The 18216-nt window shown below is 42.8% G+C and overlaps 1 protein-coding gene and 1 long non-coding RNA gene across 4 annotated transcripts in view; one reads left to right on the plus strand and one right to left on the minus strand.

Annotated features, from left to right (window-relative positions):
- The window catches only part of LOC121025532 (uncharacterized), a 117737-nt gene extending 111092 nt beyond the window's left edge, over positions 1–6645 (minus strand). For 2 of the 3 annotated variants that reach the window (XR_005788091.1, XR_005788090.1), the window contains exon 1: positions 5941–6644. This is a non-coding gene — a long non-coding RNA (uncharacterized LOC121025532). Of the gene's footprint in view, positions 1–5940 lie in introns of all 3 variants that reach the window. The other variant, XR_005788092.1, reaches the window with a different exon arrangement.
- Positions 6646–7273: 628 nt separating this feature from the next.
- Positions 7274–18216, plus strand: part of RAP2C (RAP2C, member of RAS oncogene family) — a 14660-nt gene continuing 3717 nt past the window's right edge. The window contains exons 1-2 of the mRNA XM_040468074.1: positions 7274–7729; positions 10140–10450. Coding sequence (XP_040324008.1) covers positions 7457–7729; positions 10140–10418 — 552 coding nt within the window. The 5' untranslated portion in view covers positions 7274–7456 and the 3' untranslated portion in view covers positions 10419–10450. The remainder of the gene's footprint in view (positions 7730–10139; positions 10451–18216) is intronic.

The raw sequence follows: 18216 nt of genomic DNA on the forward strand, positions 1-18216 counted from the left end.
TATAAGGTTTGTTAAAATAAATGTACCAGTTCTCTGCTTGAATCTTCTGCGTCCACCAGCTGTGCGAGCTTATGTAAGTTACTTAACTTCCCTGCGCCTAGTTTCCTCACCTCTAAACTAGGGATGATGACAATAGTACTTGCTGCGAGGATTGAAGTGTTCCACCAGATTCTTGACACCTAGCGAGTGCCCGATAAATAATAACTGCTATTTGTAATAATAGCATTAAAAATAATTAAGCTTACCCCTCGCCTCCTCCCATGGAGTTAAATATGATCCCCCTGGAAGAGAAAGAGGCTCCCTGTTGTAAATGCTCCAAGGCATTTGGGAAGGTAATTGCGGCAACGTCAGCATCAGCAGCAGGTGCCACAGACCCAAGGTCAGGTGGTGCCTGGCATGTCGTGCAAGCATGTTCTCAGAGAAGACATGGAATCAGTAGGAACAACCAGCCTTGCTCAAGGTCAGAGAAACAGGAGAATAAAGCCCGAATTCTTTAACATTGTCTTACCACCCATTCGCTACTTTATACTCCAGAGAAACAGAACTTATTGCTGTGAAACAAGGTGGTGAATATATTGTAGGCTCTGGGGACAGACTGGCCTGAGTTTGAATTCTAGCTCTGCCACCAATAAGCTATGCAACTTTGTAGAAGTTGCCTAACTTCTCTGAGCCTTACTCCCTTCATTATAGAATTGGGAATGATAATAATAGCACTTAACTCTTGAGGCTATTGCAAGAATTAAATAAAATGATGTGGTGTAAATCACAATGCCTGTCATAGAGTCTGTCATCCATAAATCCCTATCATTATACCATGAAATCATCCAACTTGCCCCAACATCAAATACGGCCTTCATATTTGAAGCAGCCTGGTAGTTTCGAATGAATTGCAATAATCTGAGAAGTACGTCTTCCCTGTCTTTAGCTTTCTAAAGTTCAAACCTGACCGTAATCACCGTTTATTAAACACTTACCATATGCCAGGCATTTAGGTACTTTTTCTTAGTCTTTGCAACACCTAAATGAGGCAGACATTATTTTCCCCTTTACACATGCCAAAAGGGAGGCTCAGAGAAGGTTAAGTAACTTTCCCTGGGTCATATAAGCATCACGACCAATATTTGAACCTGGGCCTGGGTGCCGAATCCCCTACTTTGGCTCAGTGTAGTACTCCCTGACCTTTGTAAAATCACCTTCCATGACTTCCAACAGCCTTCAGGGGAAAGGTCACACCCCTCAGGTTACTACACAAGGCTTTGCTTTATCTGGCTCTACTGCCCCCCCCCCCCGCCCCTTCTGACCTCCTCACCTACAGCCCAATCACCTCCTGAAAAAACAAAACAAAAAAACAACCTTCCCTAATGCCCTTCCTGAGTCTCCCAGAGCACCCTGGCCATATCTGTATCATGACACTTGTCACATTGTAGTAACCATTGATTTCATTGTACGTGTTCTTCAAAAGGCCATGAACTCCTTAGGACACTGTGTCTTATCCATCTTTTTATTCCCATTATCTGGCAAAGTGCTTGCCACAGAGTAGGAATGTAATCAATGTGTATCGAATGACTGACTGACTGAATGAATGAATGAATGAATGAATGAATAGGTAAACCGTTGAATATTGAGGAGGGAAGGCCCAAGTATAAAGTCCCACCACTTTTTTTACAACAGCAGTGCTTAAGGTGGGGTCCCTGGACTGGCAGTAGCAGCATTGGGGAACTTAGAAATGCAAATTATCTGCCCTACCCCAGCATCAGAAGCTGGGGGGTGGGGCCCCACCTTCTGTATTTTACAATCCTCCAGGTTACCTTCAAGTGCCTGTAAGTTGCGAGTATATTTATACATCGGATTTAAATTGCCAATAAACATGCATATATAAACAACAAAAAGATGATGTTTATTATTAATACTAAGTCCTTAAATGTATTTAGTTCTTAACAGATTACAAAATACTTTCCTCACTACTATATTTGAAAGGAGTTCAGATCAGTGTATTACACTCTTATTTAGCAGGCCCCTGAGTTCCTAGAGAGAGAACTTTCTCTGCTGTCACATCAGGAAAAGAAGAGTTTTGTGCCTCTATAGGAGTGTTTTCCTGGCCAGGCTGGAGAAGTGACTTCTGCCGTAAGTAGCCCTTCCCATGAAATCCCATTGGTTGGGTGAAGTATTCCACGTGGGCAAGGTTGGAATGTGATTAAATCATAGTTGGGGTTGTAAGAGAGGTGACACTATGGGGAAGAAGGCATACCCAGACTTTGAGGGGTACATGAGTATTTTTAATTCTTTATGCCGACGTGAAGTTTCAGTAAGTGGAAGATGCAGCGTGCAAAATTACACGACCACATTCTTAGTTTAAAAAATATGTTTTCACTCTCAGGGAAAAATACAGTGAAAGGAATTAAAATTTTATGGTGATTTTCTTTGGGTAGTGGTATTTCACCTTTTTAAAAAAGAGTTTTTTTGCAAAGAACTTTTTTTATAATGAGAAAGAGATAATAAAGTTATAAAATTGGTTCTGTGTACCTGGGGAGACTGATATGCAGAACCAGCAGCTGGTGTAGCTGGAGGCAGGATTTGAAAAGGAAGACTGGAATCTCAGAGGCTAGAAGGAGCTGGGAAGAACCCAGAACAATATGTATCAAGGGGCCTCCCTAAAGCACTGAAATAAGAAGAGGCGATGCCCTGCCGAAGATTCCGGAGGCAATGACCCAGGACACTACTGACGCGGGTTCTGCTAATCCAAAGGCAACTTCAAGCCAAAGAGAGGGAAGCGTCTGGGACACGAATAGAACGGTGCTTGGGTTTCTTCCCAGGATCTGGAAGGTGAAAGGGCTCACTGGGAGGGTGGAAGTGAGGGAAAACGATCCAGAACAGTTCATGGCTGCAGGGTTTACAACCGAAAGAGGTATAAACTGGAAAGGGAGGGATAACAGAAGTGAACAATCGGTGCCCAAAGCAAACGTTCACACTTTAAACTTGTGCCAAGCTAATTGCATAAAACAGGATTGTGTACCTGTAAGTTACATGTTCTGCATACAGTTTATACCCTATGATTTCTTCACAACGCTAAAAATCAGCTGTGTTCTTACAAATGATTCCCTGAGCAATAGTTACTTTGGAGTGGAGGCTGATTTGGAATTAAAGCAAAAGTTCTAAATCTCAAGGGCATACTCTCTGGAGAAATTGCCCTCCCCCATCCTTGAACCTTGGGAGCGGAAAGTTATTATCTGAGCAGTTTACATGTATTAAGCAGTTAGTGTTTAGAAAATTAAGTGCTTTGACTGCATCGTCTCATTTATTCTTCAAAGGAGCCTTATGAGCTTAGATACTGCTATTATGTCCAACTTTACAAATGAGGGAATGAAGATCTAGCTGGCAAACGACGTTAGGAAGATTTGACTCTGAAGCCCGAATTCCTTCTATGATACTACCCTACATTGCTTAGTCCTGAGCATACCCTGAAGCAAGTAACAGCTATAAAATTAGTAATACCTAGGATGAGGTTATAAAAAACCACATACGGTCATACTGTGTTGGTAGGAATGTAAATTGGTATGATCTTTCTGAAGGACAATTTAGCAATACTCACCAGAGAATTTTCAGTGCAATACCATTTTGTTGCAATTCTTTCAATTACCGAGATACAGTAAGTGAAAACAAGCAAGGTGGGGAACGGTGTGTATACTAAGATCACTTTTATGTTTTAAAAATACATATAGAAGATGGATTGACAGATATACCAGCATCTAAATAACATTTTCCCCTGAAACTCAAGAAGCTTTTAACGACAAATATCTTTGGAAAGAGTAACTCGCTTATTATTTTTGTGCCACTGGGAGATACTTGGGCTTTTAAAGTTTTGTTTTCCTCTTTATGTTCACTGCCTTAAAAAAATAACACTTTATTAAATCTTTTAAATAAAACCAAACAGCTAGCATTCATTCAGTGTTCCTCACGAGCAATGAACTGAGCTAAGCATTTTACCTATACTGCTTCACTGTATTCTCACATTGAATGGTTAGCACCATTTTACAGATGAGGAGTTAGACCCTTGGGCAGGTGAAATCACTTGCTTGAGGTGTCCCAGCGAAGGAGGTGGGCAAGCTGCGGTTTCACTGCCTGTGTGTTCAGTTCAGAGCCCTTGGCACTCAATTGTGCCCTTGGAATTGGTTTTTATACTCTCATTGTCTAATAAAAGTAAACTGGCGAACAACTGGAGTCTAATGAGATAATGTATGTGAAAATACTTTTCTAAGTATAGAGATGTTTGGGGAGGAAAGAACAGGCAGCGGGAGGGAGTTTAACTTGGGCCGACCTGTCCACTGACCCCTAGATAGTCAGGATTTTGTTTTTTGGGGAAGTAATGATCAATAACTTTTTTTTTCTCCTTTAAAAATATTATAAAATTATATTTATTCCCCCTGTCCCCAATAACATCTGATCATTGTTTAAAAGCTAAAATGTGATGGAGAAATGGAAGTCCTTTTAGAATACTTCACATGGATAGTTCATGACTTCCTTTAGGTTTTAATGTCTATGTAACTATATATCACACACACTCCCACATATTTTACGTAGGTGCAAGCAATTGTATATTTGCTCAGTGTCTTGCTTTCAGCCTTATCACATATCCTGACCATCTTTTCATATCAGCACTTACAAATATTTTCTTTTTAATAGCTGAATAGTATCCATTTTGCGAATGTACACACACACACACACACACACACACACACTAGACAATTACTTTTTGCATTGTCTACTGAAGGACATTTAAGCTACTTCCAACTGTTTGCTTTCCTAAGTGTTGCTGTAATGAATCCCCTTCCCAAGAAAGTTCGGAGGGAGCTTCACACTGAGTGGGACATTTGTCAACCCTGTAGCTGATAAGAGTGACCCAGTGGGACTCTGTAGTGAAGGGAGGAGTATGTTCCACTGTGTGGAGAAACAAAGAACTCTCTCCAAAACACTTTGGCCAACACAATCAGAGCCATGAGAGTTGCCAACAGGTGGGACAACCTCAAAGAGTTCCCTATTGTGACAGTTTAGTAACAGAGCAGAGGCCTGCTGCTGTTGCTCAACAGCGATTGCTGGGTCAGAAGAGGAATTTGCAGACTCAGTTACAATCAGGGCTGGTGCAGGGCTGTGGGTCCCACCAGACAGTCTGGAGACAGCAAGACAGGGAGATGGGCAGCAGAGCTCCAAATCGGGCAACGGCACATGTGGAAGGAGCAGTGACCTATGAGGGGACTCCTACCTCCTAAACCAGCCTCTTCCAGCAGAGGGCAGTGCCTCAGATATCAGGCGGGACTCGGGCCAGCTGGAGCCAGAGCTGGGGACTTCGCTGGACAGATTGCAGCAGCCCTGAGCCGAGGAGAAATTGAACTAAACCGTCCTTTGGCTACTGTAAGTGACATTGGGGAATCCTCCGCGAAAGACCCAGCGGGAACTTCACACTACCGTGATTTGCCTGCTTTCTAATGTCTGCCAGTTCGGGTTTGGTAATAAATCTCTTCGTACAGGGTCTGGCTGGTGGGGGCTTGCAAGTGAGGGAATTTGGAATCAATTTAACTCGACTGGCCACCGAGTATCTCAGGTTTCTGGGTGCATGCTTGAATCAAAGAGGGAGTGACGTGCCTGAAATATAACCTAGCCTTCTGGCCCCGGGGCTCTGTGGAGCTGACACGAAGTTTACAAATAGAAAGTCAGCAGAGGGAAAGATAGGAAAGAAGTAACAATTTTATCTAAAAATAGAAACTTAGTGTCTAACACCAGTCCTTCCCTTGTGCGTTTCAATGACCATGAAGGATGACCGTTAAAACAAACTTCAGCGTGGAAGAGCCAGCCACGCAAACTGCAGTGCATGCATGTAAGAAAAGATTCAAAGCAGTTAGTCGGCCTGAAACATTTCCAATCAACTGTTCCCTGAGCGTTGCTTACCTTTCCTGCTGTGTAGCGGTTGGAATCAAATAGGGGGGCAAAGCTGAGTTACTGTCAGATAAAGTCTATTTCTAGTCCTGTTGTTTTTGAGCCTTGTGATACGGAGGAAAGGGGTGACTCTGGCATTTGCTGGTGGAGTTGAGCAGATCTGCCGGATGATAAAAGTACCGTGTGTGTTTAATGATTTGTCAGGCACGGCCAAGTAAAAGCCATCACCGACGAAAGCCGTGCAATAGCGAAGTCTAGAGGGAGTTCGCACGCGTTTCTCAGACAAGCGTCAAGTGGAAGAAATACCAGCAAAGAGAATAAACTTTCTTGGCTGCTTTATTTTCCTCGTCACTTCTAGTCCAGGGATGTTTGGCGCTCTCCCGGCGGCTAGATGATCGCCGGCCCTCCCGCTCCGGCCAACCAGCCGCTCGAGTCCTCAGGCCGCGGAGACGCGCAGGGGCTGCAGCGGGTTCGGGGTGGGACGGCGGCGGCGGCAGCGGGCGGGGAGAGGGAGGCCGCCGGAGCTCCTCAGCGAGGCCCTATGCCAAGGCCGCGGCCCCGACCCGGGAGCGTCCCCGGCCGCCTCGCTCGGCAGGGCGCGGCCCCAGCGCCACCCGGCTCGCCCCGGAGAGGTGGGACTTTCCCCACCGGAAGTGATCCCGGCCAGTCTCGGGGAACTGGGGCACCTCAGCCAGTGTGTCAGGGAAACCCTTCCGGGTGTGTGCTGGGGGGGGGGGGGCCCCCCCCCCCGAGAAAAAAAAGCGGTGGCTTCGCCTGGAGTGGCCGCCGCCGCCGCCGCCGGACGGCCCCCGCCCCTTTCCCCTCCGCGAGCAGCGGCGCTGGGGCGGCGGTGAGACGGAGGAGCCGGCCGCTGGCCATGGCCTCGGCGTGACGGAACCTCCCGGGGGGCGGCCGGGCGGGTGCGGACTGCGGGGTAAGCGACGGCGTTGGCGGAGGCGGCCGGGTCCGGGCGGGAGCTGGGGCGGGGGGGCGGCGGGTAACGCGCCCCCTGTCCCTCCACAGGCCGGACGACGCCCGCGGGAGCCGCGCGGCCCAGAGACCCGCCCGGGCGGCAGCGAGTGGAGCCGAGCCCACAGGCCCGGGCCGGCCCGGCGGCGCGAGCAGGAAGCGGGGTCCCTGGGCCCCTTTGTGTGAAGCGCGGGGGAGGGGTGCCGGGCCGCCCGTGGCCGCGGGGGCCTCCCCATCCGCGGCCCCCACCGCTTCCCTCGGGGGCGCGGCGCGTCTCCCCACCCCGCCCCTCCGGGCTCGCCCTCCTCCCCACGCCCCCTGCCTGGGCCGCAGTTCCTATAGGAGGGGCATCCCCGCCCCCCCCCCCCCCCCCCCCCCTTGGCTCTTTCCCCTCCCCCCCTCCTTTAACTTCCTCTTCTTCCCCCGTCGGGCCCTCTGCCTCTCCGCACTCTCCTCCCCGGTTCGCAGATTTCCGCCCACCTTCCGCCTCCCCGAGCCGCCTCAGCTAGCGGGGTGTTCTTTTCCCTCCCTCTGGTAGGAGTTGCTGAAGGTGAGACTCATGAGGGAATACAAGGTAGTGGTGTTAGGGAGCGGAGGGGTTGGCAAATCTGCCCTCACCGTGCAGTTTGTCACCGGGACTTTCATTGAGAAATATGACCCCACCATTGAAGATTTCTACCGCAAAGAGATCGAAGTGGACTCTTCCCCCTCCGTGCTGGAAATTCTGGACACCGCGGGCACTGAGCAGTTTGCCTCCATGAGAGATCTCTACATCAAAAACGGCCAAGGTTTCATCCTGGTTTATAGCCTGGTTAATCAACAGTCTTTCCAGGTAACCAGACCGAGTCTTGTAATTTGTTACAAGGGGGTGTGGTGATCCCACATTTACTTCTGGTGTGCTTGAGCAGTGCGTTAATGACTATGTTTTGCTTTCTGAAAAGTTAGACATGGCGCATTTTTGAGGTTACTTCTGGCACGGAAAAGTATCGGGTTGTTTCTATAGAGAGTCTAAAGTAACAACCGTCAACAAATATTCTAAAGTTATTTCTGAGTCGCAGGAAAAGTGAGAAAGGAATAGGTCGGGCTGTTTGTGTTTAGCCTTGGGTAGAACCTTCCAAAATTGCTGGTTCAATTCAACAAGTATTGATTAACGTACTTAACACAGCAACGTTTAAGACACGGTCTCAGGTAAATAGGGCACTTTGGAAGGAAAATTATTTGGAGCCGGTATCTGTAACTCCTCTGTGGCTGCCTTCCCCACCTTTTCCTCTGTTCTCACCCAAGTTTCTCAACCAGATTCATAAATCTTAGTGGTGCAAGATGAAGAACCGAAGACCTGCCTTCTAGGCATTTTACTTTGCGGGTGTGAAGGAAAGTTACTAATTGAAAAGACTGGTACCTAGAATATAACCAACAAAAATCTGCAGTGACGCTCCTGCAGTTGATCGAGTTGTTTCTGATAACACGGACTATATTTATACAAAATATGTGGATCTGGAAACACAGAACAAGTGCAAATTTCTAACCCTGGCTGGGTGGCCAAGCTGGAGCTGGTCCAGTTTCTTCCGAATATCTGCCCTGTCCTTCACTGGGAGACCGACTGAAAGTTTAACATTATTTTAAGAGATGCAGTAAATGTTGCTATTTATTCCTTGAAAATAAATAACCTCATATTGACCCATTCTATTGACCTCCATTGATTTAGGAAATGGATATTTTTTTTCTGCATTTAAAGGTATGTGCTTAATGTTGCTTACTTAAGAGACGTTAAGTGCTCTAGCGAATACAATGTGCTAATTCCACTTTTCTTAGTATTTAAATTGCAGTACTATAGTGAAGTTTTCCAGTAACCACATATAGCAACTTCAGGATATTTTTCCTCACAGATAATAAGTATTGTGACCAAACTAAAGTACTTTTTATGTAGGCTTGAACTCCAAACCAGTAATAGTATCATAAAAGCATTTTTCCCCAGAAAGTACCAAAGGTGCTATTTGACAGGCATTTTCTTTCTAAAGGATCCTCTAGAGATTTGTTATTCTATTAGCTGACTCTCTTGAGGCTGGAAGCCTTTTGGAGGGTTTTTCATATGATTTCCATTATATCTACTTCTCTTATAGACATAAATAGAGAGTGAAAAACTGTCATTATTTCAGCAGAGACTTAAACTCTTGCAAGCCTAAATGTCATACATTCGGTTTCTAATTTGAACTTGGGTTTCCATAAGGACACAGGGAAAAAAGCTTAACCCGGAAGACGGAATTGATAACATGAGCAAATGAAATTGTTGCAAACATGAAATAATTGTTTTCATAAATTTTCAGTTGTCTGTTTTTCCTTCGTCTTGCATGTGAATACTCAATTCACTGTAACTATTCAAATGAAACGCGTTTAATATTTAAGTCAATCCTTTTAAGTTATGAAAAATTTTTTAAAAAGTGTACAATTAGTATTAAATCTATGAAATTGCCGTAAATCAATAACCCCCCAAAAATTGATGCTACCTGAGAATTGCTGAGGCTCTTATCTTTCCTAGTTAATTGTAATTAGAGACAGTCGGAGGAAAATTCAAGCTGTGAAACCTAACATAGGCAAATAAAAGTATGACTTTCTTCCCGCCCAGACTCCTCAGTACGTTTGTCTCTCCCAGGAGCTGCTGCTCACTGTTACATTCATTTCTCGTGTATTTTAAGGTGTCTGATTTTACTGGAATAAAGGCCTAAAATGTTTAAGTGTATGAATCTGTTTTGAATTGGTCTTCTAGGCACCAGTGTTTTTGTTCCCACCTGAAACACTTTGTCTCAAGCACTCTTGCTAAATGGCTAGGAATGCATAGATGCTGCAGTCCTGTGCTGGGATAACAGGTGTTTTCAGGAATGATGCCAAGCCGGGAGGATTAAGGAGCTAGCCAAACATCCTTCTGTACAAATGGATTCCTCATATTTGGGAACTTTTTAAATCTGCATAGACTGGGGGAAAGAAGGGATTCAATGAGTCCTAAAGTTAGTGTGCAGCCTACATTTTATATTCTAGACAGAAACCCAGCAGCTGAGGTCTGTGGAGATTATCTAGTTCCTACCTCAGTGGAGAAAATAACATTTTCTCGGTTTAGGTGTATGGTTTTATTTTGGATTAAACTTTCTGTACTTCCCGAGGAGTTATTATCTTGTGATATTGTAATAACTTCTGTTATGGTTATGCAAACTGCATGACTTTTTTTCTTTTTGTGATCATTTGAATAGGATATCAAGCCGATGAGAGATCAGATTGTCAGAGTGAAGAGATATGAAAAAGTCCCACTAATCCTAGTAGGAAACAAAGTGGATCTGGAACCAGAAAGAGAGGTTATGTCTTCCGAAGGCAGAGCTCTGGCTCAAGAATGGGGCTGTCCTTTCATGGAAACATCGGCAAAAAGTAAATCAATGGTGGATGAACTTTTTGCTGAGATCGTCAGGCAAATGAACTATTCATCTCTGCCGGAGAAGCAAGATCAGTGTTGTACAACTTGCGTTGTCCAGTAAAAAAGAACCTCAATCATGGCCATACCGAGCAGGTTAGTTGTTGACGGAAGCTATGAGCCAGAGAGTGTATTGTTTTTGATCAAGTGTAACAAAAAGCTGGTTAATATTAATACACATTGTGCTACCTTCAATCTCTTTGCTTTTAAAATAACATTTCCCTTAGCACAAAATAGTCAACGTTCAATGAAGAAAATAAAACAGATACAGATAAGCAAAATGAAGGTAAGAAATTGCATGTATTCCTATCACTAAGATTTATTTTTTAAAACTGAATGTTCTCTGCTTCATTGATAACATTCCTTTGGGGTGGAGTGAGTTTTAAAGGATGTTACACCTTTCCCCTGTTCTGGTGATTTTACATCCAATAATAATTTCAGAACGTGATTAGTTTTAGGTTTCCTACACTTTTCTGTCCCAGGCTAGAGAGCTGCTGTAATTGAAATCATCAATTTACTAATCACCCAACTGCTTGATATAACAAGATGATTATTTAATCAAGTTCATCTGTACCTTGCACTCGAGGGACTTAAGTGACCTCTGATAATAACAAATTACAGTGCCACATGTATCTTGACTTCATTACGAACGTATGGCCCAAATGAGAGTCTGGTAAAATCATCTGCGATGTGTTAGAAGAGACGCACCCAAGCCCAGGCAACATTTTTATTTAGTTTAGTAAATGATGGAGTTGATTGGAACGATAACAAAACCTTCAAACATTTCATGGATAACTTCATAAAAGTTTTGTTCAATGAGTTTTTGAAAAAGCAAGGTTATGTAAAAGTTATTGAGCATTTTAAGTGGGATTATTGTATTCACATCACGATCTCTTAACCTAGATTATCATTGCGTAGATAGTCCCACTTAGACGGTAACACTTAGATCATAAGATAAAACAACCAATAGCCTGGATGACTGGGAAGCCACAGCAAATGCCAGACTGGCCTTACAGTCTCAGGAATGGAATTGATTGCTTGGAGCCAAGACTGACCTCAAGTCTAGGAGGCAGTGCTGCGAATGGCAGCAGGCATTGCAGATTGCAGTGATGATTCCTAATCAAAGGTCTGGCTTATATATATATATATATGCTCCCTGGAGAAAAGAGTAACGGTCCCTAATTTATCTTTTCAGACAAGATCCTCTGTCAGGTAGTGTCACCTTTGAAAATGAAGGATGACAGCAGTGCTTTATTCCAAATGCTTTCACACACCAGCCTTTTAGCATACCGGAATATGATGAGAACACATTTATTTTCTTCTACCCAGCCACCTCTGTTACAGCGTCGCCGTTCAGACTCCCTGCAGCACATGTTTGGTTGGTGGCATCACACTTGCGGTATAGTTTTTTGAAGCAGGAAGAGACGTACGTAGGGGATTGAGTCCTGTGTTCGTGTTTCCGTAATCTTTCCTAAATTGTACGCCGATTTCAAGTTTGAGCAAGTTTTGTGTGGTGACTGCGTCTTCACCATTACACTCTGTTTCTCCCTCTGACACTTTTTACCGGCCAAATGACACAAGTGTACACATTTTAGTGTTGTCACCTTTATAAAATATTAACCAGTTCCCACAAAATGTTCCCAGCTTTCTTTGCATCATTAATGTAGACAGCTACAGGAAGTAAACTTTGAATAAAATTCCGATTGGCAGATGGATAATTTCCAGAGAGATTTTTAGATCTTTCTTACTCCCTGTTCTCTTTAGGTTTATTTCATTTTGCAGCTTGTGATCTAAATGGCTTTGAATCCATTTGGTTACCTACGGGAATGGTTAAATTGAATTGCTTTATATCTCAAGCCAACTGTGTTTAAGTTTTTTGTTAATGTACTAAAAACAAGAAAATACACCAAAAATTGCTCGTTTTTTATAATAATAGGCAAGTTGCCTGTGTGATTTTTTTTGCTTGGTTTTCATTTTTGTAAGCAGAATACACAGTTGTAGGTGGGAGCATTGAAAAAAAATCTCATCAGCTGAGTGTCTGAAAATATTAGAGGAAGTTCCCTGAGCAAGATCTTTCAGAACAAAGCACACCATATGCATTTTCTTTCCTGAAATCAAGTAAAGTGGAATCGATGTGTATGGGCATCTGTAACCGGAGGCCTGTAAACTTTGTGGTTGTGCTTGCTCACTAATGTATCTAAAAAATAGGCGATGGATTCTGAGTCCTGCAGCTTGAGTTGTGGAGCTCTGATGTCTGTCAATCCCAGATCTAGACGGAAGATCAAACTTTGACAAGTAAAGGTGACTTGAGAAATGTTTGTCCTTAATACTTAGAAGAGTACCTTTTGTCCAGGTGAGGAATGATAATATTCAAATAAGTCAGGAGGACTCCTGTGATTGTTGTAAGTTGGCTGCTCTTAATCGAAAGGGAAAATTGTAATGCTCTAAAAATTGCTTCTGAGAATTCCTCACATTTCTTTCTTTTATTTATTTGTTTGTTTGTTTATTTTTGAGACAGAGACAGAGCCTGAGCGGGGGAGGGGTAGAGAGGGAGGGAGACAGAATCCGAAGCAGGCTCCAGGCTCTGAGCTGTCAGCACAGAGCCCCGACGCGGGGCTCAAACTCATAAGCCGCGAGATCATGACCTGAGCTGAAGTCGGAGGCTCAACCGACTGAGCCACTCAGGCGCCCCTCCTCATGTTTATTTCTTAACCACCTTTCAATTTGGGTCACCTTCAGTTTGGGTCTCTTGCCCAACAGCTGTTTATCTGCATGGCTCCCAGGATTGTTTCCTCACCTTTCACCCTCCTGCTGGCAGGAGTCTTAGAGTGCCTTTGGTTACCCAGATTCTTTATGTGCTGCTTTCGTGGCGGGTTTCCTTACCCCAGGAGCCTGCCATCAAGGGCCTTGGGACACTTCTTTACTGTGCAGGAGCAGTGTAATAGAAACCCAGGTCCGCGTTGAAGCCCTGTTTTGCCTTTATTAACTACATCATAGCTCCTCTGTATATTGCTGTAAATAATTGACAATCGGCTCTTTTGCTCTACTGTTCTAGAGAATGATGGGTGTTTTGTTAATCATCCCATAATACTATAAAAGAAGCAAATCACAGCCCTGTGGGCATTCAGGGAAAGGAGAGAGTACGGTCAGTTAGAGGAGGTTTCTCAGTATTCTGAGCTCTTTGTTATGGGAACTGCCCTATGCATTGTGGGATGCTTAGCAGCATCCCTGGCCTCTACCTACTCGATGCCAGTAGCATTCTCCCCGCCCCTCAATTGTGACCAGCAAGGATATCTCCAAACCTTGCCTAATGTCTCCTAGGGGGCAAAGTCACCCCTGGCTAAGAACCACCGATTTAGAGGGATTGGGGCACAAGTAGCATTTGACTCAGATCTTGGAGAATGGGTAGGATTGGAGGGGGTGGGGGTGGGGGTAGAGGTGACTTCCAAACAGAAGGAATGCCAAAAAGGGGCAAAATAATATTGTAAATTAGTAGTCTGTTGATTCCCTGAAAGGAAGGTGGGAAATGCCATAAAGTTATCCTTTAAATGTGACAGTTTGGTAAATAACCTTTTGGCGAATAGAATTTTTTTAAAGATTATTTCTCAAGGATTTCTGTATCTCAGTCCAGTATTGATGAAAGGTATAAAAAAAAAAAATAAAAAGATGGGGCGCCTGGGTGGCGCAGTCGGTTAAGCGTCCGGCTTCAGCCAGGTCACGATCTCGCGGTCCGTGAGTTCGAGCCCCGCGTCGGGCTCTGGGCTGATGGCTCGGAGCCTGGAGCCTGTTTCCGATTCTGTGTCTCCCTCTCTCTCTGCCCCTCCCCCGTTCATGCTCTGTCTCTCTCTGTCCCAAAAATAAATAAAAACGTTGAAAAAAAATTTAAAAAAAAAAAATAAAAAGAGAGAAAGAAAACCAGAATAAAAAAGGTGTTCTTCACTACAGATTGAAGGTCTCCTGCAAGATTTTATCCTATTTTTCTCTGGGTATTATGGAATGGGTTCTCCCAAAGAGAGTAAATGGTGCATAAGAGTACCAAACACCAGCAATCAAACTGAGAGAACAAAGATCATTATTTATGTCACCCTCAGTTCATTATATATGTCAGCCTGAAGAAAAAGCGAGATTCTTGATTCAAGACCAGCACATCATTTCACGTGGCAGCAGAATGCCCGGGATGTTAACAAAGGCTCCTGAAAGGCTGAACTATTCTATGAATGTCATTTTAGTCTAGCTGGCCTTACCATTTCTAAACACAGTGGGATTGATTAGCATTTTCAGGGTTTTTAAAATAAATATGTGGAATCAGAATTGTTTCTAATCTTTTTTTCCCCCAGCTTTTAATTAGATATGATATGCCGAGGATTTAGCAAATGGCAAAGGGAAAATCATGAAAATTAAATTACATCGTGTACTTTCAAATGCTGGCATTTTCATATCCAAGTTAAATATTAATCGTATCAGTAAAACACTGGGGTGGAATTCTGTTGCAGAAGTTACAGTTTAGATACTTCCTTTTTTTTTTTTTCCCCTGCCCTATTTTGCATATCACCTTGAGTAAGGAAAACAGCTTATTTGAAATGCTCATTTGTCATCCAGCTCACATGGTGAGCCAAAATAGAGCCCGGCCCTGGATGGAGCGGGGAGCATGCTTTGGGGGGTAGTGTGTGCCCTAAGGAACTGCAGTCAGTGGGCCTGGGGTAAAAGCATCCTTTCTGCCTCTGCTAATTTTCCCAGACCACCCCCCACCCCCTGTCCCTGCCAAAAGGTTCATGGTCTGGGACTGTTCAGTGTGAAATAGATGCCTAGTTAGACCTGCTCTGGGTGTGGAGGTGTCTGGTGATTAGAATGACTCTTTGTGTATCTGTTCCCTCTTTAATTGCTTCCTTTTAACCTCAAGATTAGGCTTTTATTGCAGAATGAAATGCATATGAGCCATTCAGTTTTACTCCATTACCTCTCTGGCTTAGAATGAACCATCAGTAGAATTAACAAAAATTGCATCATAGAGTTGGAGAATTGCCACCAAGGAAGTATTCTAGCCATACTACAGGAAAGATTCTCCTCGTGGGATTACTTCTGGGTGGAATTCTAAAATCCAGAAGATAATATCACCAAGAAAAACTTAAGTCCTGTCAGCTGTCGGAAAAATTTACCCTACCAAAAACATGCTCACAAATTCTTTTGGTTAGCCACAGTTGTAAGAGCATCAGGTTCAGAAAAAGCTGTTTAGAGTCGAGGGGAGTAGTACCTTACCTGGTTTAATTCGAAGCTGGCAGTAGGAATCAGATCATTAGGCTCACACTCTGTTTATTAGCAGTGGACAGGTCCTACTACTTGAGATCTCAGAATTGAATTCTTTAATTTAAACTTAAAGAGACTTCAGGTCTAGGACAGAAGAAAAATATTTTATCCCTTCCTTTCTACTCTTGGTTTCCCATAAACTTTTAGAGTGCATATTCTCCTAAAAGCATGGTTCCACTTTCATTCAAAGATGCGATGCCATAGTTCCAGCCTGTGCTCTTTATGTTTAATGGATGACAGGTGAACACTTCTAGTGACCTAGTCCCCCTCTCTACCCGCCAACAAGTTTCATGAGTATTATGCAAATTAGAGAAAGAAACAAGATATTTAACAAAAACATAACATCTATCAACAGAATTCTAACCTAGTGTTTTGCTAACATAACTGATATTTAACTTGGATATAGAAATGCCAAGTAAAAAATGTGATGGGAAATTCATTTCTTAAAAAAATTCCTTCAGTTAACTCCCCAGAATATCACATGTCTAAAACTGGAAAAAAATTAAAATTGATTATGGTTGCACATTGATAGTTGCTAAAAAGAATGCTAGGAAATACCATTTTATTTAGAAATGGTAAATCTAGCCAAGCTAAAAAGACATTCTATGACTGCTATGCGTTTCAGGAGTCTTTGTTAATATCCCAGGCATTCTGCTGCCACGTGAAATGATGTGCTGGTCTGGAATCAAGAATCTCCCCTTTCTTCAGGCTGACAGAAATAACAATCTTTGTTCTTTAAGTTCTGTGTTTGGTACTCTCGGGTACCAATTTGCCCTGCTTGGTAGACCCTGTTTCATAATTTCTTGAGCAAAAGGTTTGGACTGTTGTTTCAGACTGTGTGTGTGTGTGCGCGCGTGCGTGCGCTCTTCCTTAACAAAATCTAATTTAGAAAGAAAGTGAAAAAGTGAAACCAGTTAAGCAAGAGTTTGAGCAGAAGCTTCCAGAGTTGAGATTTGTTGGGTGTCTTGCTGGAAACTCGAGAGTTGAGGACAAGGATCACTTGTGTTCTGTCTCACAAGCAGCAAGTTCTACTTCTGCAACTTGTCTGGATGTGATATCCTGGGAGTTCAAAAGTATGAGTTTGACCAGCTGCCTTTAAAGCTTCTGGAATGTTTTTTAAATGAATGAGAGTTGTTAGTACACTGAAAATTTTCCTGTCACAGTGTGGAGCAATAACATTTATATTTCGCATTCTGCGAAGTTCTAATCTGAGGGAGACTGTCCTTTCTGCTTAATGCAAGCTTTTGCTTCGGGATTTATTACTGCAAAGAATCAAAGTTTATTACTCTTCTGAAAAATAGCTGGTATTAATACTTTGTTTAATGGTGTGCCTCATATTAATATTGTTGAGTCTCACCTGAGATTTATCTAGGTCTCTTGATTTCACTGGAGTATTGTCATCCTGCAGAATGTGGATGGACCAAATGTTAATCAAGCTTTTAGAGGGTGGGAAATGATGTATGTATCACCTTTTATTTAATGTCGATTACAGTTAATAAGCCAGTTTGTATTCTTAGTGTTTATTTTGGCTAGAAACAAATAATTACTACGTCCTCAATTTGATTTCAGAGAATGCCTGAGCTATTAAAACACCACATATTACAAGTTTTCACTATTTAAGAGACGTAATCATATTTGAAAATCTCAAACTCTTTATAATTTATTTTGAAAAATGTAGATTAAAAATTACAACAAATGGTATTAATGGAGATCAATGGAGAAAAGTCTAGTCTGAGTTACTGAAAAGTCTTCCCATTGAAATGCGTATATATGTTGAAATGCTGTTGTGTTCATAATAGGTATAAAAATTCAAACAAGGCTACAAAATACAGAGGTCTTTAGTCTGGATATCAAAGACATAATTCTGGTCTTCTAGAATTTATAACATAGTCGAGAAATGAGGAGAGGTACCTGACATTTGCATACTTTGTAAGGTGCTGTCACATATCACCTTATGTGACACTTATCACAGTCCTTGAGGAAAGAATTTTTATGGTTATTTTGATGAGGAGGAAACTGGACTCGCTCAAGGTTCAGTAACCAGTGTCCTAATTAACAATTTACTTTGATGCAAAAAAAGGTTTAATTTTAATTGGAAAAAATGTATTATAATAATTTCAAAGGAGGCAAATGTTTCTATTTTTCCTCACGTGTTTAGGTGGCAGAATTTCAATAAGGAGCAGAGAGACATTCTTTAAAAGTCATTTTTATGATATAGCTGCTAATAAAGAGTTCTCTCAGGCTCTTTGGACACTACTAGAAGTGTAGGTGTCATAGGAAATTAAAATTACGCAGGTAGAAATATTGGTAGAGCCTTTAGATGATCTTAAATTGGTTTCACTTGGCATTCTTTCATAGTCCCTATTCTGCTCTTTGTTTCTGGCTTTATTTAACAACTTTTACTTTTTCCATAAAAGAGTAATGTAATTCTACTCCCTTTGAAGCCATTTGATGATCCAACACAGTTAAAGGACTTGGTGTCTGAGTGATAGATTTTCTTTTCCCTCGGTATTAATTAGAAGGGCAGAAGTATATCAACTGTAAGAGTAGAGACAGAG

This window comes from Herpailurus yagouaroundi, unplaced genomic scaffold (assembly GCF_014898765.1).
Source record: "Herpailurus yagouaroundi ecotype Mexico unplaced genomic scaffold, PumYag 67681, whole genome shotgun sequence".
Lineage (NCBI taxonomy): Eukaryota > Metazoa > Chordata > Mammalia > Carnivora > Felidae > Herpailurus > Herpailurus yagouaroundi.